Source organism: Marmota monax, unplaced genomic scaffold, assembly GCF_021218885.2.
Source record: "Marmota monax isolate L192 unplaced genomic scaffold, Marmota_monax_Labrador192_F-V1.1 WCK01_AAM20220418_F8-fsc00071, whole genome shotgun sequence".
Lineage (NCBI taxonomy): Eukaryota > Metazoa > Chordata > Mammalia > Rodentia > Sciuridae > Marmota > Marmota monax.
Window position 1 is genome coordinate 8,114,916 of NW_026695217.1, and position 26,394 is coordinate 8,141,309.

Genomic DNA, 26,394 nt, shown 5'->3' on the forward strand with positions numbered 1-26,394 from the left:
CTCGTACAGAGATTGTGCCTTCTTTTTTGTTCCTTTGCTTGTGGAAACCATTCTGTGTTTCCTGAGGACAGAGCTCCAGACTTCTGTTGTTCTCATTTTCACTGGAGTTAGCTCATCTGGTACTCTTTGCAAGTAATGACATTTCCTCCCCGTTTCAGCTGAGTTTTCAGCACAAGATTGGGATCCTCTATTGCAAAGCAGGACAGAGCACAGAGGAAGAAATGTACAACAATGAGACGGCGGGACCAGCTTTTGAGGAATTCCTGGACCTTCTGGGCCAGAGAGTGCGACTGAAAGGATTCACTAAATACCGCGCCCAGCTGGACAATAAAAGTAAGCTCCATGCCTGTGTGAGCTCAGGTCTGCTGAGTGGGGTCCCGGGTATGCCTGCCCTTGGCCCCGGGAGCAGCCCACCGAGCTTCTTGGGTCAGTGTGGATGTCCTCAGGTGAACAGGGAGCTCACTGGTCCTCAGGAAAGCAGGGGCTCATTTCTCAGTGGGTGTATGTCAAACATTGCGTGCCCGACAGCTAGTGCTTTGTGACACTAGCAGAGATTGCCCGTGTTTCCCAAAGAATCTCAGTGTGGTCCTCCCCTTTTGCACACCCACCTCTGTGACACCCTTATGTTGTCACATCACGGACCAGCACTGTGTTCATTGCTGAGACAGAGCATTGGCATATTCGTTGGTGCGTGTTACTGGGCTCATTCATTTACAGATTCATGAGCTGAGCAGTGGAGTTGAAGCAGTGAGGAGGAAACCAGGTATCCTTTCCTGAGTCAGGTTGCCTGGAGTGGAACACACATCAGCTCTCAGGGGCCAGATTGACCACCTGATTCAAATATGGGCTTTCTGCCCCCTGGGATATGTGAGTTGTCCAGCATCTTCCAGGTGTTCTGTGTGTTTCATCTTCTGCTGTTATTTGGTTGCTACCAGCACTTGAAATACTGGGCAACATAATTTTACATATTTGGGGAAATTCTTATTAGTTAGTTCCTGCTCTTTCACTGAAAGGAGATAAGTAGATGATAAGTCTGGGATCTGAGAGCTAGTGGGAGAGTGAAGCAGGAGCTGTCCCCATGGGTGCCACAGTATGGCCAGCCCTGGAGCAGAGCTGGCCATAGTGAGCCTGCCTGCCCTTCTTTTCTGTGTCCAGCCCTGCCCAGTGCCTGCTCGGCCTGATGCTCTGTCCAAATGAGGGTGGTGCCTGAGTCAATCCTGGGTTTTGATGTGTTTCTAAATTTGAATGGTGTTGCCTCACGTGGGCCCCGTGTCCTCCATGTGTGCCAGGTTGGAGCTTTTCCCCAGTGCATGTCTACTGCTCGTGCCCAGGTATATAAAGGCAGGGAAGTGACCCATGACACCGCACATGTCCACGTGCATTCAGAAGGATCCATGTGACCTATCCTGATTTTATTGTCTAACTCCCCTTTGCAAAAAACCACAGCTCAGCTGCTAGAGGCCACTGTGCTGCCCTGGGGACCTCCTTGTGGACAGCCACCGTGGACATAGCTCCTGTTGCCCTGGGGATCCTCTCTCTTCAGTGGGAGGCACTGAGAAATCCCTTTCAGAATGTGTAGTCCGTGAAGTGTGTGGCACAGTGTTTTCCCTTGTGTAGAATTGACAGCAGCCTTGTGACCTCAGCAAAGTTCCCAGTGCATCAGCTCAAGGAGATGAGAACATAAAAACCAGATTTCGATAGGTCAACTCTGATGATCAACAGGTCTTTACTTTTAGGAGCAAGACTCTCCTGAGATGCGACGAAGTGTGATGTTCCTTAGTTGAGAGGAAAGATCTAAGAATTAGATATCTTAAAGTCAAATAAAAATGTTGTCTCATGGGATAAACGAGGAAAGATTTTCTTTCTGCAATTCAAGAAATTGGGTACCACATTAACACTCTGTAGGACTTGATTCAAGTCTGGACCCAAGAAGAATGGAATAGGAATGGGGCTGACCACTGAGACACCCTCGTCACCTGGCAGGAGTGACCAAGTCAGGGCGACACCCCCTTGCTCTCTGTTGCCAGCCACCTGAGCAAGCCTTGTTGGTTTCCTCTTTCCGTTGTGTGCTGGTGTCTGGGGTAAACCTTCACAGCACTCCCTTGGCATGGCCTCTGGGTGCTGCTGGGCCAGGCTGGTTATGTCATAGCCCCAGGAGCACTACTCCCCCGGGCTCTCACCTATCTCCCACCTGGGATTGGGGGTCAGTGAGTCTGCCCTATCTCACTGTGGCTGAGCTCCCGCATCCTAGCTGGGTCCACTGTCAAGCTCTGAGCCAAGAGCGTTCAAGGGGATCATTGCTTCCTGAAGTCCTGTGAAGAAGGGCAGTGTGTGTTTCCTGAGGGTCCACAGACGGTTCCCTCATCTTGGCTACTGATGGTCGTGTCAGCAGGTGTCTTCCAGGATAGCCAAGAACCACACAAGACTTGTTCTAGATAATGTCTGGACTGTCTCCAAGTCGGATGTAAATACCAGAGAGTCATGCTACAGGGCTCAGAAGGAAAGCAGTGGAGGCCCATGAAGGTTGAATATATTTCTATTTCAAAGTAAAAATTTTAAACTAAAAAAGATTTACCCAAAATGACTGCTCAAAGGTTTCCTCAGAAGGTGCAGCAGGGAACGCACAGGTGAGCAGCGTCATCTCCTGCTGTTTAGGAAATGGAAGAGTCACAGTAGCCAAGGAGACACTGAGGGGTGGTCTTGCTCCTGAGCAAGTATCTGTCTTCATTGGCCTTGTGCAGAGTGGTCCAGAACTTCTCTCCAGAATTATTTTATCATTGAAATATTTTAGAGTTGCTGAGTTGATTGGAAAGTCTGAGACTCAATCTGTGGCAATCTCACGGATCACACAGATGGTTTTTAATTTGCAAAGAATCATTGTGCTTGACAAACCCTGCATGATCAGCAAGGTTAAGGTGTTGGGCAAAAGATACAGTAAGACACCACTCTTCTCATTCTCCATTTAAAAGATGTGTCACTGCTGCCGTTTTCGGGTGAAAGAAGAAAAGGTTGCATCCTTTAGGGAAAGAAAGTTTTAAAGTAACACTTTGTTCCCATTTCTGTGTTGTCAGCCCTACTTCATTCTTCTGTGTTCTGGAAGGTCATGTGTCCCCAGATGATGTAGAAATAACAGTAAATGCACACATAAGGGTGTGGCCAGCTTCTGGCTGCCCAACTGTCACTTTCAGGTGCTCCACCGGGGTCTGGGTGGGCCTGGCACCTTCCCCCTCACTACAGACCAAGGCCAAAGCACCTAGCCCTGGGTGGGTCCTGAGGTCCAAAATGAAGAGGAGCAGGTCGAAGCCACACACAGTATCGAGAGGGTGGGGAAAGCAAAAGCCCTCGGGTGCCAGCCTCAGTGGGAGGTTGTAGGCACTCCTCCCGGAGCTTCCAAGCTGCAGGCGGGAAGGTGGGCGAGCGGCAGCCTGTGCTACCGGTTCAGTGTGGCATCTGTTTTGTAGTTGAGTCACCTCTTGTGGGAATGACCTTCTCAGTGTCGATGCCCACAATCTGCCGTGGCCTAATTTCTTTTGTGATTAACCTTGGTTTCCAGCCGACTCCACGGGAACCCACTCCCTCTACACTACGTACAAAGACTACGAGCTCATGTTCCACGTGTCCACCCTGCTTCCCTACATGCCCAGCAACAGGCAGCAGGTACGTTCTCCCCCTCACTTCTTCCGGGCTGGCCGCAGGTGTGGGTGGTGCCCTGGGTTTGCAGACCAGTAAGGGAGGTTCTTCTTGCATAGCATTAGCAATCTTTGACTCTCCTGGAAGTGTTTGGGTTTTAAAAGGAGCATCATTGCAGTTATTCGCCATAAAGCTCAGTCTTCTACACCTTTATTGGGTGTTGGCAGAATCTCAAAAGAGACCTGCATCAACTGTGAGAGTTACAGAAAGGCCAGCTCCCCGGCACGACCGAGGTTTCTGTACACGGGTAAATGACTTCTTGGAAAAAACACTGTTCACAGTTGTTGCTGGTTTATTTTGGCTGTTCTTCCTCATTTAGTTTCATTGTTTTAAGTGAGTTTATTGACATTTTAAAAGAGAAAAAAATCACTGTGCCTTATGCTTTGAATGTAGCCACTAAAAATTAAGAACCTTTGAAAACTTGAATGATGCCTAAAACATCCTAAAATAATTTACATAACGCTTTAGAATAGCTATAAAATGGGCTGAGCAAGTTCTTTTGCAGAAATTACTAGAAATCGTAGCTCTTGTTCCCGAGCCGAAACCCTCACAGTGCCGAGCCTGCCTGATACGAGGACCCTTGGGGTAGTAAGGAGCTGCATTTGAGAACCGCTCTCTGGGAGGGGCGTTTCTGCCCCATCTTGTGTGAGTCTTGGGCTGTCCTGAGTCAGAGCCGAGGCTGAAGCAGGAGGGCTGTGCTGGTCTCTGAAGGTCGGCCCCAGGCTCCCTGGCTGGGCTTAACACAAAGATGGGACTGTTGGGCTAAAGCCAGGATGCTGACTGCTCGGTCTTCTGCTTGGAAGCAGACCTCCTGATGTCACCTACTCCTCCTTGAAGGGCCATACTATTTTTAGGTGCCAAGGACACACAGGTGTTCTCTGGGGCATTTGTCCTGTGAGTGAGACCTAATTGTTTCAGATCATTTTTCTCATGTTTTTTATAAACACACATGAAATCTACAAATTTAGTCAGAATCTGTGTGTGTGTGTGTGGGGGGGGGGTTGTTGTTTTTCTGGAGAAGAAACCAGCCACCTCCTCTCCTTCCTCCAGCAGCATGGGCGCTTGGCCCAGTTCTCAGGCTCTTCCAGTTAGTCTCCTCTTCGTCCCTCTCCTTATGGTCATTGTGACCAGGATTTCTTGGTGAATTTTTGGTGAATCTTTGCTCAATCTCTTGTCTTGTCCCAACCTTCCATGGTGTCTTCTAGCAAGCCTCCGTTCCCCCACCCCCTGGGCGGCTCTGTCTCTGGGTTCTGTATCTGCACATTCCTCTGAGATGGAGTGCATCTCTACACCCTCTGCATGTGTCTGTTCTGCCTTGAAGAGCTTTGAACTCCAAGTTATTTATTTGGAATGATGCTGAACAGATACGCTGGGCATCATGGGCTTGAGATAGGCTAGCCTGGTTGTCCAGCTGCAACTCATTCAGTAATTAAACCCTGGGATTTGGTGCCCAGACGCTGATAGGGCTTGTTCAGGCCAAGAGATGCTGTCGGTGTTGGTAGAGGTGGATCCAGCGCAGGCACTCAGACCTCCAAGCTGCTGGCTCGCTGAGCACCTGAGCCCCTGAGCCCCTGGACTCCACACAGGCAGGCCCAGCCTTCCACAGAGGGCAGTCTCTGGGCTTTCACCACTTCTGTCACCAGAACTCAAAACTGACCCACCCTATTTCATTGTTTAGTAATTGGGGGACTTTGGGGTTCTCTGTTCCTGACTTTATTTCATTAAATTTTCCTGAAAAAATTCTGTATACAAAAGTCAGAAACTCCGTAGAACCAAGAAGAGAGTGGAGCTCTGGATAGAAGTGATTGGTGTGTTCTGCACTTTCCAAAATGGGGATCAAAGGGAGTCTCTGCAGTTGCTATTTGTAAGTGACTGTAGCCTAAAGACCTGCTCAGATGGCAACTCTGTGTCGAGCTTGAGTGACAGGCCACGAAATGGTCTGGATCTGCTGATGGGCTGAGGTGGAAACAGGGGAACCTGTGGTTCCATTGCACTTAGTGTCTGTGGGACAGTTATGATCTTGGATGTGGCCCTGGGAGGTCCTGCGTTTGTTCCTATAGCCAGGAGCTGATTCTGGTCCATTAGAAGTCTTGAGTCTGGAATGCCTCTGACTCTTCGGGGAGGCTCCACTAACCCAGGACAGTGAGAAGCTGCTCAGGGAGTGCTCCCCTCCTCGCAAGCGAGGCCAGGCCTGTGGGGCAGTCTGTTCACCTTTCCAGGGCCGTGTGCGCCCCGTGTGCACGTTTCTGCTTGCTCTACAGACACCTGGTGAGTCAGCTGTCATGGGTTGTCATCAGAGGGAGGAGCTTCACAGGCAGCCCTAGACTTCTTTGGCAGAAACATCCTTTCTTTGGACGAGGCATGTGACAGAGGGAGGCGCTCTGGTGCTGGCACCCAGTGACCTTTGCTTTTTAGTGCAAGCTGCTGTGCTTGGAGGAGTTAGGAGCCCCTGAGGTACCTCTGCAGTGAGGCCGACCCCTACGGTTCAGAGATCTCGCTCCCGTAGCCTTGATGCCACAGCGGAAAGAGCGCAGAGCTCGTCAGGCTTGGGCCAGCCAGACAGACCCTTCATCCATGTTGACTGGACCTGTGGTGGCCCCTGCAGTGGAGGGCTTGCACACAGCCCTGGTGGACGCTGTGGAGGCCTGCTTTCTGTGCCAGCTGGGCGGGCCTGCCTGTACTTGGCTTCTCCTGTGAACCCTCCATGGGAGCGTCCACCAGGAGGAGAGCTTTGTCCCAGCCTGCAGTGGAAGAGGAGCGAGTAGTCACCAGACCTTCAGGGTCCTGAAATCAGAAGAGGGGCGCGAGCAGCTCATTCTCCTGTATCGTGAGGTCACTGAAGCCTGAATTCCTGGCTTGCCTTTGCTTCTCCAGGTGTGAGTCCTTCAGATTTGCTTACCTGGTTTGTAGGTGTGCTCCGCCGTTGGTAAAGTCTGTGGTCGATACAAGGGGGTAAATTTTTCAAATGACGCACCCTAGAAATGCAGAGAGGGCTTCCTGTGATCCTCATTTTCTGAGGGAAGAACCATCAACTAGCTTTGCTTTGCTTTTGCCTGGGGCTCCCAGACATCCCTTCCGTAAGTACGTGCCTTTCGTACTGAGGTGGAGGTGTGTGGGCTGCCCTCTTCTCCTTGTTATGGTGGAACCAGGAACCGGGGGTGGTTACGGGGTCTCGCAGGCCAGAAGGGACTGGATCAAACAGGTTGGCCCTGCTTGGTTGACAGGGCTTGGATTAGAACCCCAGGGCCAGGATCGAGAACCCGGGCTGCTCTTTGTGGGCTATAGATGTGTTCTTCCTGAGGTCTCACGTAGGGACCCACCTTCCCCAGCTTCTGACACCCCACTGCTCCTACTCATATCGTGTAGCCCCTGAAATGAGGTGCAGGCCTCTTGTTTCTTCCTTCTGTTAAGATAAAAGAGTAAATAGTTCAGCCTCTGAAGCCTTCGCAGAGATTGCGGACCCCACCTTCTGCAGCGCGGCCACTGGATCAGAGCGGTAGTGACTCTGGGACCTGGTCATGGCTGTGTGCAGCACTGAACCTGACCCCCAGGTACTCTGGTGGCCATGCGGTGGGGGGAGTCAGCCTCCCTCTCCTGGTCACACTGGGGCTTGGGGATTTGGTGGGACCTGCTGTGAGCCTGAAGCACGGCCTCTGTGAACTCACTGCCGCAGTCAGAGACGCCCGCTGGCTCTGCTGCCTGCACTGAGAAGCGTTGTCAGCTGTGCGTGTCCAGGAAGAGCCCACCCAGGAACCGCCTCTTCCTGGTTCCCCAAACAAACGATGCCCCTGTCTCGCCAGGCCACGGCTGTTCACGGCATGCTAACCTCCCCCCTCGTTAGGACTGAGTCCACAGAACTTCACTGCCCATTGAGGAAACCCAGGAACTAAGTACCAAATAAAATGTTTGCTCTTACTGAAGCTCATGAAATGACTTGTTTCATGTTTCACAAAAACCTTAAAACAATGTTATTAATGTTCAGGATGTTTTATTTCTTGAGTCTCTGAACTTGAGGATTCTTTCGGTAGGGCCTGTTTCTCCTAGCTGAGTCCTCTCCAGAGAGCTCTAGGTTTCACTCTTTCTTACTGCCCTTGTGACCCCCAATTTCTGTTCCTATGGTGCAGTGCGTTATGTGGCCATGATGGAATTAACTAGACTTTTAAAGACGTTGTTTGGCCTGTTTTATCAAGTAAAAGAATATGCTCAGCAGGGCACTAAGGCAGGGTAGCCAGTGTGGCAGCTGGATTTAAAGCTCCCTCAGCTCGTGTGCGAGTGTTTATGGTGAGGCCCAGCATGGGACCTGGACATAGGACAGGCCGTGTCCAGCAGGGACATGGAGCAGCCTGGCATTGCAGCATGTGCCTACAAAGCTCTGGGCAGCAGGTGAGTGCTTGTCAGTATAGCCTGGTGCTGACTCAGGCAGAGGTGGGGAGCCTGCCGGCCCCCATCTCCCCACCACCCAAGGGATGCTGTGTGTCAGGTACTGACAGGCAGGCAGCCTGGGCCTCTGACCTTCTCTCCACAAACACACTGAACATGGCCTTGCTTCGCCTGTCCTGTTACACAGGTGAAGGGAATCTGCATTTCCGCTCTGGGGGAAGAGGGAAGAATGTCTTTGCCTCCTACAGTTTCCACTGACTTTTTAATACACATTTGAAATGCCACGTTTTACTTAAAGATCTAACAAACATTTTTAAAACTAGATTTAAGCGAGTCGCCCACTGAGTCTCATCAGGTCCACTTAGACGGCACAGTGAGCAGTGTGTGTGCGGCTTTACCCGTGGGGTTTGGACTGGAATTCTCCAGTGTTTGGGTCAGCAATTTCACTGGCTATAGAAAACTCTGATGGAGTGATGCTCCCTCCTCACTCCTCCAGGCCATTTGTCATGCTACGTTACCAGGGAGGGACCTGGCAGGGAAATCTGTATGCATCTGGGCTTAGAGAATTAGAAGTTGAACCTGATGCTCTTCACAGTGGAATATGCTCTGTAGGTGCCAAATAAACTCCAGGGCACCATCCTCGTGGAAGAGAGTGATTGCCTGGGGTGGTCCTGTCTTGCCTCTGTGTCGCCAGCTGGATGCTGGCCTCCCCAGAGGGCCTGGCATGTGGGTGTGCTTCAGGAGTTCACAGGAGAGGCAACTATAGCCCGAGGCTCACTGGTATGTGTCAGTAAGCGTGGGTTCTGCCCTGGTCCATCAATGGCAAAGCCCTGAGGAAGGGCTTCTGCAGGGGAAGTGAGACCCTTGGTGACTGCTGAGCTGTGGCAGGTGTTTGAAGCGAGGTGCGGGTTTGGCAGAAGGAACCTCTGAAGTGAGTGCACCCAGGTTCACGATAGCTAAGATGTGGCATTGGCCAGGTGTATATCAGCAGATGAGTGGGCAAGAAAGTGTGGCGATGTACACTGGAGTGGTATTCGTCCCTAAAGAACAAGATCCTGTTGTTTTTGGCAAATGGGTGGGGCTGGGGGACATGATGTTATGTGAAATAAGCTAGACACAGGAGGACAAGTGCCACCTTCTCCCCATAAATGGAAGGTAGACATCGTCAACCTGCAGATAGACCAGTGACTGCTAAAGGCTGGGGAGGTGCAGGGGGCGGGGGGTGGGTTTGGTCAGTGCACGCTGTACTGGAAAGTACCACACTGACCTCCCTTGATGTGTCCACTTAGTACGTGTTAATAAAAGGGCGGGTTCTTAGAATGTTACTGCTCTGGGATTCCTTCTCTTCTGCCAAACTCGTGATTTCTCAGATTACAAACTCTTGGGTCTTCGGCAGTCGGTCTGGTGGAGTTCTGTATTGTGGGATACATTTAAAGGCCAGCGTCTGGCCAGTTAGTTCAGCGATACTGCCACCAAAAAGACGGCCCTGTACCGTATCGCAGGAGCCTGCACTGGTGCTGAGCCCGGGGCAGTGGGGCCTCGGCAGACCTGTCCCTCCTGGTACTCTGGCTCCCCCTTGGATTTGAAGAGTTTAAACTATAAAATTTCTTCAATGTCTTGAGCTATAATATGCAGTTCTTAGGATTTTAAAAGGGAGCTATGTGAAGATGAAGAGTAGAGCCCACCCAGTCTGGATTTTAAAGTCGGAGGTGAGCGTGGCCTTCCAGGTCCTCCTTCCTAGGCCCTCTGACGCAAACTGTCCTGCTCTCTCTGAGCAAGGTTGAAGAGCCCTGAGCTTCCGGGGCGGGTCTCCTTCTGCACCTCCTGTGTGGAGAGAAATGTGTGCACGTTGCTTCATGTCCTGCCCCTCATATTGTGTGTGCTTCTTTGGCCGTAGCTTCTGAGGAAGAGACACATCGGGAACGACATCGTCACCATCGTCTTCCAGGAGCCAGGGGCGCTTCCCTTTACCCCCAGAAGCATCCGTTCCCACTTCCAGCACGTCTTTGTCATAGTGAGGGTGCACAACCCGTGCACCGAGGGCGTGTGCTACAGGTGAGGCCAAGCCAGTGCCCGCCCCGCGGGGCCTCGGCCTTCTAGTCACTCTCTCCTGCCCCACGGTTTTCTAGTCCTGCTTCTCAGTTAATCATTCAGCTTCTTTCTGTGAGAAGTAATTGCCTCCTTCCCATCTGCCCCCATGTCAGAAGCAAAAGCAGGGTTGGGGTGTAGCCCAGTGGTGAGCGCTCACCCACCACGTGCAGGGTGCTGGTCCCCGTCCCAACACGCACATGTGTGCACATGTACACACAAGCAAACCACCGAGAGGTCAGAGGGGTAGATTGCGCACTTTGTTTGCCCCGCTGGACCCACCCTAAAATGGCGCCAGCCTCTAAGTTGGGCCATATAGCCAGGGAAGTCTTCCTCCTGTTGGGGAGGTAAGCCCAGTGGCCCTACACCACTGTTTGTCAGAGGTCCTGGGGACACTTCTCAGACACGGCTGCTGAGACCAGGCCTCCAGCAAGCTGTGGTGACCTGTGTGTCCCGTGGTACCCTGAGGCCATGCTAATAAGGCCTGCTTTTAGTCTACCCTCAGTCTGGGGCTGTCCCGCTGCAGCTGGATGGCCAGTTGCATGGGTGGTGAGGGGACTTCCTTCCAGGCTGGCCTCCACCACTGCTTGCCGTGGCCTCACTGACCTTGTCTGGCCTTGTCTGAAAGTAGAGAGCTGTGGTGCTGGCTCCAGAACGTGGCTGTAAGAATGGGTATCTTAAACTGAGCAAAACACCCATGGGGTTCCTGACATTCACCCAGGCTCGCTCTCCTGAACAGTCTTTAAGCGGTCATTGCCAACCCAGCTGGCCACAGATGTGAACCATGTGGAAGGGGTGGAAGGGGCCTGCGGGGACAGCAGACCACGCCTGGAAGGCAGAGAAGACCAGTCTGTCGGCCCACCTGCCCAGCCAGCACATCTGAAAAGAGCAGTCTGAAAACCATAGTTCTTAGCCCAGTCTGGCTCTAAGGCACAGGTTCCATAGTGATAGGAGTGGCTTTCTCCCGTAGCAGGAGGGTTCTGTCTTCTGTTCCCATAGCAGTCTCACACCCTGGGCTTAGACTGTTGGCCTAAGTGCTCAGGAGTGCTTTTAAGAAAAGGATATAATTAAAAATATAATGTATTACCAGGTGCAGTGGCACACACCTGTAATCCAGCAACTTGGGAGGCTGAGGCAGGAGGATCGCAAGTTCAAACCAAGCCTCACCAAAAGTGAGGTACTTAGCAACTCAGTGAGGCCCTGTCTCTAAATGAAACACAAAATAGGGCTGGGGATGTGGCTCTGTGGTTGAGGGCCCCTGAGTTCAATCCCTGGTACCCCTCTCACCAAAACAGTATCTCTCTTTTACAAGTGATGTGCTTAAAAGAGAATATTGGTGCAAACATGGCACATTGGCCTTTTGCCTGGGATCGCACCCAGGGAACCGTTCAGTGTAATCCGGAATTTTTCAGAATGGTCTGGAATCTTAGGCCTGGAGCTATTTTATTGGCTGCTGTTTTGGGGTCAAATCAATATTTTACCTTTTTGCTTATCTCAAAAGATGGTTCATTTGCACAAAAGTTCTTAAAGATAAGAAAAAGCCATTTTTTCTTATAAACTTTCTGGTTTTAATTAAATTACTAGAATAATTTCAGTTATTTGAAACCCAGCACACTGAGTCATCTTTCTGTGGCAGAAGATACTTGTGCACAATCTGTGGGACACAATCACTGATTTAAACAGCACACTGTGACCACGAAGGTGACGTTTGCTGATGAGGTTAGACATACAGTCAACAGAGTGCCTCCAGTTTCTGAATCGCCTCCTCAGCTTTATTGTTGGCGGACCAGAACCTATAGCCAGTGGGTGTGCTTGCAAGGTAGGCTTTGGCACGTTCAGAACCTAGATGTGGAGCTGCAGCTCATCAGTGTTGTTTTCCTTTCTTCTTCAGCGTTGGTGTTTCCAGATCCAAGGACGTGCCACCATTTGGTCCCCCAATTCCTAAGGGTGTAACTTTTCCAAAGTCGGCAGTATTCCGGGACTTCCTTTTAGCCAAAGTAATCAATGCAGAAAACGCAGCCCATAAATCAGAAAAATTTCGAGCAATGGCCACTCGAACAAGGCAAGAGTACTTGAAAGATCTGGCAGAGAACTTCGTCACCACGGCCACAGTGGACACCTCTGCCAAGTTCAGCTTCATTACCCTGGGTGCAAAGAAGAAGGAGAAAGTGAAGCCCAGGAAGGACGCCCACTTGTACAGCATTGGAGCCATCATGTGGCATGTGGTGGCCAGGGACTTCGGCCAGTCCACGGACATCGAGTGTCTCCTTGGGATTTCCAATGAGTTCATAATGCTGATTGAAAAGGACTCCAAGAATGTGGTGTTTAACTGTTCCTGCAGGGATGTTATTGGGTGGACGTCTGGACTGATGAGTATCAAAGTATTTTACGAGAGAGGAGAATGCATCCTCTTGTCCGCAGTGGACAGCTGTGCTGAAGACATCCGGGAAATCGTGCAGCGGCTAGTGGTGAGTACACACGTTGTGTTTCCCACCGAGTCCTAACAGGCTGCACCAGGGAAATTACACCAGGGCTTCAGCCCTTAGGGAGCGGCTCCTCCTAACAGACACGCTTAGTTTTAAATGTTGGTTCTCCTGGGAGTTACGGAACTCCAAACATGGAGGAGCACCCGTCAGAAATGATCAGGAACATTAAGCCAGTGTTCAAAGGAGAACATAGGGTCCTGTTCTTCTGATGTTTGAGGGAGACTCCCATGGGTGGTATGGCTGTGGGGAGTGACATTGTCACCTTCTTGGTCAGTGAGTAATGGGCACAAAATTGCTGTTCACAGGCAAGTGAGTCTCTGCAGTTTCAACCCTGCATATGTTTGCACAGCAGGTATTTTTGTTTAAATATCTTATATAGATTAAATATATTACCATTCAGCCACAGTTTGTTGAGGAGGTTTTATAAAATTAGCCATTAAATTAAAAGAACCCGTGAACAAGAAATGTCTTGAGATGTTTTATAGATATGGTTTTCAATACAAAGCCCCTAAGTCATGTTCTTGGTGTTTGAACAGTTGTGTGTTTCTGCTCCCAATTTTAACAAAGTGAGATCCAGATTTTAGCTTGCATATACACAATATAGTAAAGTGAATAAACCCAACCATGCTGCTTTAACCATAGACTGTCTCATGTAGATTTTCCTGTAAAAGAATGTGTTATGTTTTAATTAGAAAAGTTAGTTAGCTATGAATCATGAGAAAAGAAAAATTTTCCATTTCTTCTCACCACCAAATACACGTCTCCCTTTTGTTGTGAAGCTCTGTATAAGCAAGAGTAAGGTCATTTTGGTGTCTGGGGCTTTAGAGAGATGGTGTGTCCCTGTGCAGACACTTCTCAGGGAGGGCCTCAGTGCCTGGTCAGGTGTGTGTGGACCCAGATGGAGCATGGGGACGCTTGACTGGTCACCCTGTGTGCCCACAGGATTGGCTCTTGAGCCACACTGGGGGTCTCAGCTAGGCTCTCGGTAATTACAAATATTTTGTGTGTGGGGGGGGGGGGTGCCAGGGATTGAACCCAAGGGCACTTGGCCACTGAGCCCCATCCCCAGCCCATTTTTGTATTTAGAGACGGGGTCTCACTGAGTTGCTTAGCACCTCGCCATGGCTGAGGCTGGCTTTGAACCCATGGCCTTCCTGACTCAGCCTCCTGAGTTGCTGGGATTACAGACGTGGCCACTGCATCTAGCAGTGTTTCTTTTACCATCATCTTCTATGTAGGCATAATCTGTGGTCCTAGAAGTATAGCACCAATGCCACGTCCCCAGTCACCAGAAGCCCTTCCATAGCTCCATGTCCCCCTGTTCCCTGGACCTGCCTTGCCATTTCCTAGACGTTACCAGACTCCTAGAGTCACTAAGATACTTAAGGTCAGAGATGTGTTTGAGGATGACCTGGAACATTAGAACCACTGAAGGGCCCCAAGCGTGAGGGTGGGGACGGAGTGGCAATGACAGTAGTGGGGGAGGGGCTGGGAATGACAGCCCGTGTGTCAGGTGGTAAACCCAGCAGCCATCACTCAGCAGCAGGCATGCTCACAGGTGCCTGTTGGGCAGCCAAGACACAGGACAGGAAGGGGAGCTGACGCCCGAGGGACAGGCAGGCTGGCCTGTAGATGTGCCACCCGTGAGTCCCACAGGGTTGGCTCTCAGGAGATCCCTGGTTGGTGTGCAGAGCTCTACTGTGGCTTTCTTGGGATTCTTGATAATTTTTGAGTAGGCAGCTCGTGTTTTTATTTTGGGCCCACAAATTATGTAGCCATCCTGGGTACGTGACGAGGCGGCCACTGTCTTCATGTGGTCACTGAGTCCATGTAAGTGTATGAGGAACTCCAAATGCATGGAGAGCACAGTCCTTGAGACTTTGAGATGTTCCGAAGCAAGGAACAGAAGCTTCTGATTATCCCAAAGTCTCAAAGACTATGAAAGTCAGGGAGGTAGCAGGGGGCTGGCGATGGGGAGAGACCGGACTTGGGCAAGCTGGGCTGAACACTCTTCAGCTGACAGCTGCATCAGCATCCCAGAGAAACCAGGGCACTTTGCAGATGGCATCTCTTGGTCGGGTCGCCCAGAACACAGTGGAAAAGAAATGAAGGAAAACTTTATTGAGGTTGCGTGTGCAGCAGAAGTGCTTTGTCAACAGTTTTTAATTATTTTAGTTCACAACCTGAGAACTTCAGTCTTTCAAAACTTGCCCCAACACTAGCTAGCAATCCCATTCCCAATTCTTTTTTTTTTTTTTTTTTTGTGGTGCTGGAGATTGAACCCAGGGCCTTGTGCGTGTGAGGCAAGCACTCTGCCAACTGAGCTATATCCCCAGCCCCCATTCCCAATTCTTCTGCGTCCCAAATGCCACACTTTCCGGGAGAAGCTGATGGGCAGTGTTTGATAACCATGGAAACGGGCACAGGGCTGGTAGCAGAGGCAGCCTAGTCCCACAGCTGGAGCGCAGTCCTGAGTCTCGTTAAGCAGGTGTTGCTCAGAGCCTGTCTTGGAAATGGAGCATTCGTCACACTGGGGCTTCCACAGCCCTGGCCAGAGCTGGGTCGTGACACCTCCCAACTTGAAAAGGCCCACAACAAAGTGGTGTCCCAGTCATCAGAGGGCATTCAATGAGCCTGGGTCTCCCTTCCGTGGTCTGCCATGCTTTCTTCAGTGCTCCTGAGGGCCACAGTGACTCATTGCTGGTACTTACTGCCCAGTGGGACAATGCCATTCATTCCCTGGTTCTTTTTTGTGGGACTGTGTAGGCTGCCACTCCTCAGGAAGGATATGCACTGGAGCCCCTCTTGGTGCTGCCCTTCGCCCCCGGGCCTGGCTACAGGCACAGATGGTCCCACTGCTGTGCCATCCTGCACAGTGCCCGTGTCAACAGATTGCCAGGAGTCTGGCTGGCATACCCCACGGTTAATCTGAGGGCCCTCACCATTCAGCCCAGCACCAGCAGACGCTCCCAGGAAGGGTCCTGGGAGGTGACTCAGGATGCCCGCAGGCCATCCATGGCCCTCCTGGTCCAGGGCAGTCACGAAGCCTGGGCTCATGAGTGCTTTGGGCCACATTTTTGTAGTTGAATGAAGTTGACAAATTGGTTTCAGGGCTTAATGGTTGAGGCTCATGGTCTCACTGTTGCCGTAATCCATCTAGGACAGTGGAAATCTGTGCTTCAGAGCCCAGTCAGTTGGCACAGAGGCAAGGAGGACGTTGCCAGGCCTGTGCTGAGCTCGCCTGCCGTAGTCAGTGGCATCTGTAGTCTTGGCCCTTGAAGAACAGGACCTCGCTGTGCTGGTGTTGCTTCCTTTGAGGCTGTTCTCAGGGCTAGTTGTGCTGACCTTGAGGGCAGGACAGGAGGGTGGTGCTCTCCAGCCCCTAGTCCCTGCCTGCTGAGGTGGCAGCCCACTGTTCAGCTTGGGGCTGTGTCGGGCAAGGTCCACCTAACAGAGCTCTTCCCTGCAGATAGTGACACGAGGCTGCGAGACTGTGGAGATGACCCTGAGGAGGAACGGGCTGGGCCAGCTTGGCTTCCACGTGAACTTTGAAGGAATCGTGGCTGATGTGGAGCCATTCGGCTTTGCCTGGAAGGCTGGCCTGCGCCAAGGGAGCCGCCTGGTGGAAATCTGTAAAGTGGCTGTGGCCACTCTGACCCATGAGCAGATGATCGACCTGCTCCGGACTTCCGTGACGGTGAAGGTGGTCATCATCCAGCCACATGACGATGGCTCACCCCGCAGGTAAGGCCCAGCAGGCCAGGCAGTGCCCACGTCTGTTGAACTCTTCACGGGTCCTCTAAATTGTAGTTGGGTTTCTCTGTGGATGGAGTTGGGATGTCTGCCACTAGAGCAGCACAGGATGAGCAGTGGAAAGGTCCTTGCCGGGTTCTGAAGGAGAAGTTGTGACTTCCTAAACAGCCTGACGGGACCCTGGCAGCATGCAGACCCAGGGAAGGGCCCTGGCCAGAAGGCCTGGCCCATAAGGTCTGCTTTGTGAGGAGACCCTTCCAACTAGCACTGCCACCAGCAGGCCACTCAATTCTACACAGCGAGCCGTTTTCTGTGGCATGACATCCTCAGTAATAACAAAGACGCCCGTGACCACTACTGTGTGTCTGGGGGACTATATCTCCACTCCTACCCTGTGGCCACTACCAATCATGCAGAAGGCAGCCCCAGAGGTATTCGTTGTCCAGGGGTTCTCATAGCCACAAGGGACACAGGAGAGAAGTGGTGGGCTGGGGGTCCAGAGGTACACAGTGGATAGAGGGGGAGGAGAGGAGGGGACAGAGGAGAAGAGGAGGGGACGAAAGAGGAGGGGAGGGGAGGGGGCTGAGGAGGGGGGCAGGGGAGGGGACTGAGAAGTGGGGGGAGAAGGAGAGGAGAAGACTGAGGAGCAGAGGAGGAGAGGAGTGAGAACATGGCGCCCATCCTGGGCAGGTGGTGGTGGCTGGTGGTGGGTGTGGCAGCTCCAGTGCAGTCTTCATCCTGGCCCAGGTAGAGGCCTCTGGGCTGCCCGGGAGCTTTGACCTTGGAGATGGAGGGGCTCAGGACCCAGGTCCTCGCCCGGGGGCCTTGGGTGGTGCTCATGAGTTGAGCTTGCTATCTGTGGGATGGGGCTGTGTGACCCCCACCTGCTTGGTTGCACGAGCCCTTGTGAAGTGACGTCCTGGGGCAGTTAGGGCCTTTTAGCATAATCAACGCACCGGTGTTTTAGTCGAGGAAAAAAAAAAGTTTTAGGATACCCATCATACATTCCCCCAAATAGCAGGACCCCATGCTCCCTGGACTGATTGGCAGAGGTCAGCGGTCTCCTCCCCACCTCTTCCTGAGCTTCAACCATGCTGTCCAGGGTGTGTGCTCTGCAAGGCTGCAGGTGCCCTGCCGAGCTTGGAGTGCACCTGCACTTTTTCCATTCAGTTGGTCCCACGTATCCGATGCCATGCCGTGGTGGTCTGCAGCAAGCAGGCCGGTCTGTCTACCTCACCTGTGCTTACTGTGTAGGGTCTGCGCGGTCTGCTTCTGTCCACCCTACCACTGGCTCCCACTGACTGGCAGTGCCTCCGGTTGGCCCAGCATGTTGGTGAACTGCAGGTCGGGCCAGTTGAGGCCCCCAGGAACCCCAGTGCCACACCAGGGAGACAGCAGGCTGCTGCTTGCTACCTCACCTGGTCCTGCCCTCCAAGGGTGCCTGACCACACTTGGGGTGTGAGTGCTCAGAAATTGAAGAGAAGAAGCTAATTCATTGAGAATAAGACTTGGACGTAGCAAAGGGAAAATCTTTTAGGACTTATTTTCGAGTAAATTTTACACCAGTTATTAGAAAATTTTCCATATGGTGAGATGTATCTTCTCTTGTGGAAGTATAAGTTACGACTTGGTGAGATCTTCGGTGCTGGAAGCCTGTTGCTGTAGAATGGAACAAAACCACTTTCATGATTTGTCTTTGGGTTAAAAAATAACAGTTCTTGCCAATTTCTAAGATTTTGGTCTGTTGTTGCTCAGTAAGAAAATTTTCAAGCTTTTAAGAGATCTAGTTAATAAAAATGGTAATTTTATTTGGCATTTGCAACATATAATTTTAGAAGAAAAGAATTTCTTAAGAAATACTGAATTGTTTTTCAGCTAAAACAAATAAACACAAAGTATCATTCAAAGCTCTGGCTATCATGTGTTTTCCCAAGAGCACGTCTTTCCTCTGAGAGGACCATTTACCCACTTGGTCTGCACACAATAATTCTTGTTTTAATGCAAATTCTCTTACGGAAAATAGCCAAGGTTTTTCTTTAGTGATTTTTCTCTGTTTCCTAAAAGTCTCATAAAAGTCTTTGCCTGAGTGCAGGTCTCTCCTTAGTCTTGAGTGACTGTGCTCTGGATACCATCTGTAGTCAGGCTAGCCTGTTGCCTGGCATTCAGCGTTGCCCACCTGCTGCATACGGTCCTGCAAGAGGGGCATGTTGGCCCAGCCAGTGGCTTTCACTACCTTCAGTCAGGGTCACAAGTCCCTGTGCATCTGAATCTGAGAATCTTCAAGTGTGGACTTTAGCTCCTTTGGGGCTCGTTCTCCATCTGCCGTCGTGTGGTGCCTGACAACGCTGCTGTGAGCGTTGTGCTCCGAGCAGCGTCCACTGTGGGTTAGGCGGCTGCAGAGTGAGAGCCACCATTCCCTGGGCCCCCTGCCCAGTGCCACTGCTGCGCTGTCCGTCCTGTGCTGGAGGGTGGAGAAGAGAGCAGCCTCACCCAGTTCACCTGGAAAATCACAACACGGCCCTTTTAGGAGCACCTTCCCTTGGCTCTGTCACCTTATGGTAAACTCAGGGGCCAGGCTTTAAGACACACTTGGTGCGTGGCATGGAAATTACTTCCTTCTCCTCTATTTCTCAGATTGGTTCTTAGTGTTTGTCAGGGAGGGAAAAAAAAATCATTTAAATTGATGGGGATATGTGTGTGTACACAAAAATAATTTTTCCTATTAAGCTGTTCTTACTGTAACTGCCTAGAGAACTACAGAAATGGCCAGTTAATTGCAAGGTATATTAATAAGCATCATGAAGTATGCTTCAGTTCCTGATGTCTCTTACAGGAATCAGTAAAAGAGTAATTGACCTGGAGCCCATCTGCTATGTCAGCAGCAAGAGAACCCTGTCATTTAGCCTCTGGCTTTAGGCTGTCCCCAGGTCAGAGATGCCTGGTTATGGCTTGGAAGCAGATGAATTAAATGGAGTCTTTCTTAGAGAACCTTTTGTTGGATCAGAAGCCACTTGCATTTTGAAGTCCCCTTTCCAGCTCAGGATGAGGACAATTTACTTGAAAGAAAGGCAGAGCCACCTTTAGCTTTCCTCGGGGAATTCCAGGGAGTAGGGGCAGCGAGGACCGCTCTGGGAATGCTTCTTAAAGGGTTGCCTGCTGGGGATTGGTGAGTAAACCCACTGACATGGGGATTGAAGGATTGGCAGCACTTGGGGACAGCACCCTTCCCATGGAAACGAGGCTCTGCAGGCAGAGGGCCTCTGCACAGATGGGCAGAAGAGTCACACTTCCCCAGACACTCCCTTAGGACCTGTCTTGTTTTTTGGAGGGATGGTCCACAGTCGTTGGTGTGGCTCAGCCTGTGTCCCTCAGAGCTGAATGGATTCTCTCCATTAAAAGGCTCTGATTAACTGAAGTAGCAGCTCCTCAGAATTATGCATGAGTCCCTACACACTGCCAGTAGATCCAGCAAGTACATCCAGTAATGCAAGTAGAACCCTTGCTGTGTGCTCTGTTTCACAGGATTTTTCATGCTTCATTGATGTGTCACCCAGACGTGTTTTTTGTATAGTGCAGAGCGTGGAAGTCTCCTTGGGTTATCATGAGTCTAAGTCACTGTTATCATTCTGTAAAGTTGGCAATTAAGTCCTCATCTTCTGCTTTGCTACCGTTCAGCCCCTAAAGTGCCCAGAGGATGGGATGAGGAAAAGGGAGGACGACCCAGTCCCGTGGGCTAGGCCCCACTGTGAGTGCGTGGGTTCCGTCACAGGGAGGTTTGGATCAGAACGCTTATTTATATAGAAATTGTGCTGTGTCTGGTACCGTCTCACGGACCCTCCAGTGAATAGCTTATTGTGGAAAAAAGACAACTTGGAAGCTGCAAACGCAGCTGAGTCCACTCACCATCTGATCCTCCGCTCAAGCTCCACATTGTGAGGTTCTGCTTGTTTTCTCCTCCAGGTAGGAGCATGGGACACAGAACCAAGCTGGACTGCCCTTGCTCGCTCACTGACCCTCAGCAGGTGGGTGCCAGGAACCGTGCCGGTCACTAGGCCATGAGCAGGACAGTGTTTCCCCGTGTCCTGGACTCTCACAGTCTGGAGTACAGTGCTTCCTGTTCATGTTTTAGCTACTTAGAAATGGCTTGCTTGCACTCGAGTGAGAACTGGTTACTTAGCAAGGTTCTCAAGCCAACACAGAGGACGCCTTCACCTGCTTATCTAGTCCCTACTCTTTGGTGCCCTCGCCCACTGGCACTTTGCACTTGGACTTTGCTGAAGGACTGAGGGGGGCGGGCGGCACAAGGCCTGAGTGCTGTATTAGGCAGACAGCTGCCCCGGGCTGGCCAGGCTGCACCCAGCTTTGATGGAAGACAACATCGGGTGCAGGTAGCTATTGGGCACCTTCTCTGTATAACCTCTAGGTATTAGAATATGATGCAACATTATTCCTGCTCAAGCTTTCAGAGAACAAGGAGAGGAAGCGGCTGTTTCACAATGAGCTTTCTGAGCCTGACCCTGGGCTGTGATAGGCCCTGGGGCACCAAGGTTACCCCTGTGCTTCCAAGCAAGGGGAGACAGAGGCTGTTGACTCAGCACCAGAGGCCTCACTGCCTGTGTCGTGGGGACACTCCCTATCAGCTGAAGGCCTCCTCCTGAGGACTGGCTCCAGTGGGTTTGTCGTCTGTGCCTCCTCCACATAGTGTCCGTGTCTGAACTTGAGGAAGGTGTGGAAACGGGCGTTCATGTTTCCTTAGTACCTAGTTCAGGTCTAACGCCACCTTCCCCTTCACGGTGATATTGCTATGTAGCAGAGAGCGTTTGTGGCTCTAGTGAAGGAGCATCAGTTCCCTCTGTGGTCGTGTTGGGTGATTGGAAAGAGTGTTGAGCTGTTAGGCTGTTAGCACAATAGACACTAAAATGATCAAACATCCCTGAGGACTTTAATTCCTGGGCTACAAAGTATATGGTGTTAAAGGAAGCAGGTCCTTTAGTTGACAGGGATCTGCTTTGTTTACAGAGATTCCTTTAGAACCTAGTGGACATAAAGCACAATGTGGGCATACTACCCGCTGCACCTAGTGGGAGTGCAGCAGAACATGGTCCCTGTACCTGCTGCACCTAGTGGGAACACAGCAGAAAGTGGGACATCCCTGAAAATTCGCCATTTCCTATTGGTGCCCTGTTTTTGTAAAAGTGAAAGCGGTGTGTCTGTTTGTAAGGAACTTCCTCACCTCACTCTGTGGTTCTCGGTTTCCGAGCTGCAGGCTGGTTTCCAGCGCAAGCCGCCTCTCTCCAGTGGAGGACAGTGCCGCAGTCTGGCTGGGCATGAGGCACTTGTAGGTTCAAAACAGGAACTCCTTATTATCCGAACTCGCCCAAACCCCACCCACGCGGCCCTTCCAGGAACACCACCAATTGGAAATCCCTCCTCAGGCACTTGCCCAACCAGTGCGAACTCTCCAGGAATCCCCGCGAGAACTCCAAAGTAGCAGGGGCTTGAGGCAGCAAAGGTCAAATATACAATATAATCAATCCAGCATCACAGCAATTATATATTAACTCAAATCATCATCTCACCTTTCAAACATTCCCTCTGGCAAATGCCAGGTGTCATTCTGACTGGGCGGTGGCTCTCAACAGGACAGCCTGGCCTCTGAGGCTCCTTAGGGAGCACAGGAAGCAAGGTGCAGCCCAGCTGGCTGCAGCACCATGGTCCTCACAGCAGCCCCGAGGCTGAAGCCAGACTTCAGAGCCCTCCAGGGCCACCAGGCCCACTCCTCTCTCAGGTGTCTGAATGCTGATGGCAATGGAGTTTCCTCTGGGACACTAGGGATGCTAGTTGAAAGGAATGGGTCCACGTAGCTGCAATCACAGGGACCCTCCTGGTGTCCCTGAAGTTAGAGCCTGCAGACACAGGGGTGCTGTGCACTGTGCAAGAATGGACACCACCTCTCCGCTGGTCTGCCCAGAAGCCAGGAAATGGGGCTTCTGGGGACCAAGCAGAGGAGAGACCTGGGAGAGTGGAGGAGTTCGTGGGGGTATGTCCCCGGTGCAGCATAGAGCCATCTGAGGACGCCTGCAGTGCTGAGTTCAGAGAGACACATGGTGCCATTTTCAGAACACAGCTGTGAAAGGGAAGGTCCCCCGAGGGTCACAGCCAGGGAGCTTCTTGTCACTCCTGCAGGGTTGGGCTACCACATTTGGAGAGCATGCTGTCTAGAAGGGTATGCTGGTGAGAAAGTTCTGACTCAGAAATGTCACCGGCTAGGCAAGAAATGTTAAAATAACACTCTAATCCTGAAGCAGAGTCTGTTGGCACCTACCTGGCATGGCAACCAGGTCCCTGACTCCATGTGCACACTTGTTTTGGAACAAAGAGGGAATGGTGTGCTCGTGCGGGAGTCACCCTGCACCCTGCCCGGGGTTCTGAGTGTGGGAAGCACGCCTGAGGACCAGTGCAGCTCCATCCATCCCCAGCCTGGTTGCTCTTTCAAGGGGGAGCCCAGCATGTGCTTCAATGAGCTCTGAGTTTAAGGCTGGAGTGTCATCTTGATGTCCCAGGTGCACAAGATTAGCAGCTCATTTTTTCAGAAGTATCTTTTTGTCTTATGACCTTTGGTCTGTCTGGGTCCCAGCGGAGCCTTTTCTACTTAGTCCGAGGTATTCGCTGCATGTCCTTCCACAGAAGCCCCAGAGGAGCAAGGCTGACCTGCCCCGGGTCCTGAGCAGAACCAGGGACAGGGTGGGCATGAGGGCAGGTGCAGAGACACCTCTGTGGGCGCCACAGCCCTCTGCAGAACCCTTTCTAATTCTTCCTCTGTACCCCTGCCTAGTTCCCTACATGTCAGTTGAGCTTTTCAACTTATCACTAAGGAATTCTGTATACACAGGAGCAAAACTCAGCTTAAGGGGATCTAGTAACCTGAGCTGGTGTCTATGGCGTTGGGTATCTTAGTCCTGAAAGTAAGGTCCAGTTCTAAAGTCATGTTGTGACAGGACTGGACAATAATATTGATTTTGATTCTAAGATAAAACCCTTTACAAACAGCAGATGTTTATTAGGGTGCAAGTGCAAGTTTTCAGTATTCAGAAGCCCTCACATGCACAGCCTTCTGTGGGAGGGCTGGAAAAAAAAGACTTTGCCTGGTTCCTTCTGGTGTATGGCACAGGTTTCTGCCAGCTTGCTCATCAGCCTGATCCTGATGGCTTGGGTATGTGATGGCCTTCTCCAGTGCTCGCGTCAGAGTGCCTCACAGAAGCCTGTGGTTTGGGCATGCGGTGAGCAGACAGCGTTACTTAGCAGCCTGTCTCCCTTGCTGCTCCCTTCTATGAAGCAAACCAAAGGAACATGAAGCCCGAACAAGCACTGGAGGCACACGGTGCCTTCTGGTCCTGAGCCAAGGGCTCACGTTTCTCTCCTTCAGAAAACAGGCCCAGGACTTAGTGTCCTTGGGGTCGGTTACAGGTTCCTTGACATTCACTGCTCAGAAAGCAGCGGCCTCAGGGACCCCAGTGCCCAGGTCATCTGAGCCTCCAGCCACCCAGCGTTCCTGAGGGTGGAGGCAGGAGGAGGCTATCTGGGTGCTCCGTGTCCCCTTGCTATAATATCCCATGTTTGTGATTTCCAGGTCAGTCACTGACCATGCAGAAGAATCAGTAGTCCCAGGTGCTGTGGTGTCCAGTGTGAGTCCATGAGGAAAAGCCACAGCTTTGCCAGTATTTTGTTAAAAAATAAAGCCGTCTAGTGTAAATTCGGCCTCAATGAGTTTGACCTGTAAGTAACTGTTGAGCTTAGTTCAGAGATTGTCAACTGGAGTGAATTTTGCTCTGGGGAAGGAAGTAGAGCAGGAGTGCTATGGCAGAGTCTGCTGATGGGCAGAGAATGGTGGCATTGAAGTCAGGGGCTCTAGCCGCTTGGCGGGATTCCGGAGTCATCTTCCTCCTCCTCCTTGGCTCTCTGAGGACAGTAGTACCGTTCCATTCCCCATCCGTGAGTCAGGACAGAGTCTGGTTTTTCTCTGTCCCAAGCACCAATTACCATTGATGTGACAGTCCAGCAGGTGTCTTCATCCAATCTTAAGCACGTGACTTCCACGACACCTGTGCCATCGCTCAGCTGTGGGGAGGACTTCCTGTGCCTGCCTTTCCTGCAGGGCTCCTGTCATCTTGAGAGCTCCTCTTAGACGCAGAGGCTGAATCCTGTGACATGTTTCCCAGTGGCTCTTCCTCCATCATGGGTCCCTGGGAGCCTGGCACCCTGGTCTGCACATCCCCGTGCTGGGGTTTTCTGCAGTGCCTCCAACCAAGTCCCCCCCACCTTTCCTGTTTCTTCTCTGCTTGCTAGATGCTGGACTGGCCTCTGGTTTTCTAATGTTTTCCCTCCTGTTCTTTTTGGGACAGTTCTAGGTTTACCTTCCCATTGTCGTATTAGAATTATAGTTTTAGATTCAGCATCATGGTTTTAAATAGCAAGAGTTCTCCTTATTCTCTGAGACCATAGGCTTGGGTGATGGCGACTGTACGTCCCCTTGCTCATCTTGGGAGGAAACATCCTGCGCAGGGCTGGAGGAAGGAACCCTGAGGCTGGGCCCTTCTTTCTGGGACAGCCTGGCTCAGCCTTACTTTCCTCCCTGCTGCCTGTGGTGCTCCAGGCCTGGAGGCTGCATCCTTCGGGAGTCCTGGCTGTCGGCTCTTGCCTCAGAGGTCGGGTTAGGCTGGCTGCCCAGGTGCCCTTGGGACCTCCGGCCTGGAGCCAAACTTCCCTTTGTGGTCTGCTTTCTAAGCAGCAGCAGGTCTTTAGCTCCCTCTTTTCATGGCCTTGGCTATGCCTGGTACTCACCTTCTGTGTATCTCAGGTCCTGCAGGGAAATAGCCTTGCATCTGGGTTTTCCACCTGCATGCCTGTGGCCTTGGGCTCTGCTAGACCTTGCTGTTCTTCCACTCCCCTTCCAAACTGACACTGTGTTTTAGTCTCTGGTATCTTCCTGTTTACTTCCTGTTCACAGTTGAGGTGGTTTGTCTCGTTCTTGTTTTTCGTGATGAAGTCTGAAATGCTTTTACTGCATTGATATTGGAGGCATGCTCTTTAAGGGAGTGGTTCCCTGCTCTCGCAGAGTTAAGGGTGACTACTGACCTAGAGTGTCTAGGGAGAGGCGCTGGCCTTAGATGCCAACAGCTTGGCCAGCATGGCAGATGGAGTATTTGCCCAGTGCTCAGATCTAAGACTGCCCTGTCTTCTTGTGCCCTGCCCCCTGCCCCCTGCCCAGTTAGCTCTGCAGACTGGCTGGGAGCAGCTTGATTATCTGTTGGCACTGGGCAGTTATTGGGAAGCTTGGGGATATCTGACTTGATCCTGCTTTCCAGGCTGAAGGGTCTTGAATGACTGGCGAGTCATTTAATCACATGGGTGGCTCTCTAGGAGGTGACCTGGGGGGGCTACAATGTTAGTTTCAGAGAGTGATGTGGTAACTAAGACCCATACCAGCATTGGCAGAAGGGCCACTCAGGCTTTCCTGGACTGTGATGGCTTTGCAGATTGTTTTTCATGTTTCTTAAGACTCTATAGAAAAGCAATATGTGACTGGTTTCTGGAAACATAGTTATAGTTTCAAATATCTGTTCCGATTCCACAGATGAAGTATTTACAATCCATTATAGTTTCTCACCATGGTCAATATTCTTGATTTCACGTGTACATATTAGTTAAAATCGACTCAAGCTGACCCTGGAAATCTGCAGACTCCCTAGAAAGGCAGGCTGCATGTGTACAGTGCCTGGCGGGAGCACCTGTCAGCTAGCCAGAGCCAAAGGCACATTGCTGAACCACACCGACAGTCAATCCTGGACTGTCAGTAGGGCCACCACGAGCCAGAGACAGGGCCTCTGCATGCAGTCACATGGTTTGTGTCCAAAAGGTACCTTCCCCAGGGGCAAGTGAGCCCTGAAGTTCAGCTATTGTCTGCTGTTCGAGCCTGTGCCACCCAGGGTACCTGTAT

The 26,394-nt window shown here is 51.4% G+C and overlaps 1 protein-coding gene across 2 annotated transcripts in view; it reads left to right on the top strand.

Moving 5' to 3' along the window:
- Positions 1-26,394, top strand: part of Sipa1l2 (signal induced proliferation associated 1 like 2) — a 138,757-nt gene that overhangs the window by 80,538 nt on the left and 31,825 nt on the right. For both annotated transcript variants that reach the window (XM_046432069.2, XM_046432068.2), the window contains exons 5-9: positions 159-333; positions 3,554-3,657; positions 9,968-10,125; positions 12,050-12,626; positions 16,114-16,388. In XM_046432069.2, coding sequence (XP_046288025.1) covers positions 159-333; positions 3,554-3,657; positions 9,968-10,125; positions 12,050-12,626; positions 16,114-16,388 — 1,289 coding nt within the window. The remainder of the gene's footprint in view (positions 1-158; positions 334-3,553; positions 3,658-9,967; positions 10,126-12,049; positions 12,627-16,113; positions 16,389-26,394) is intronic.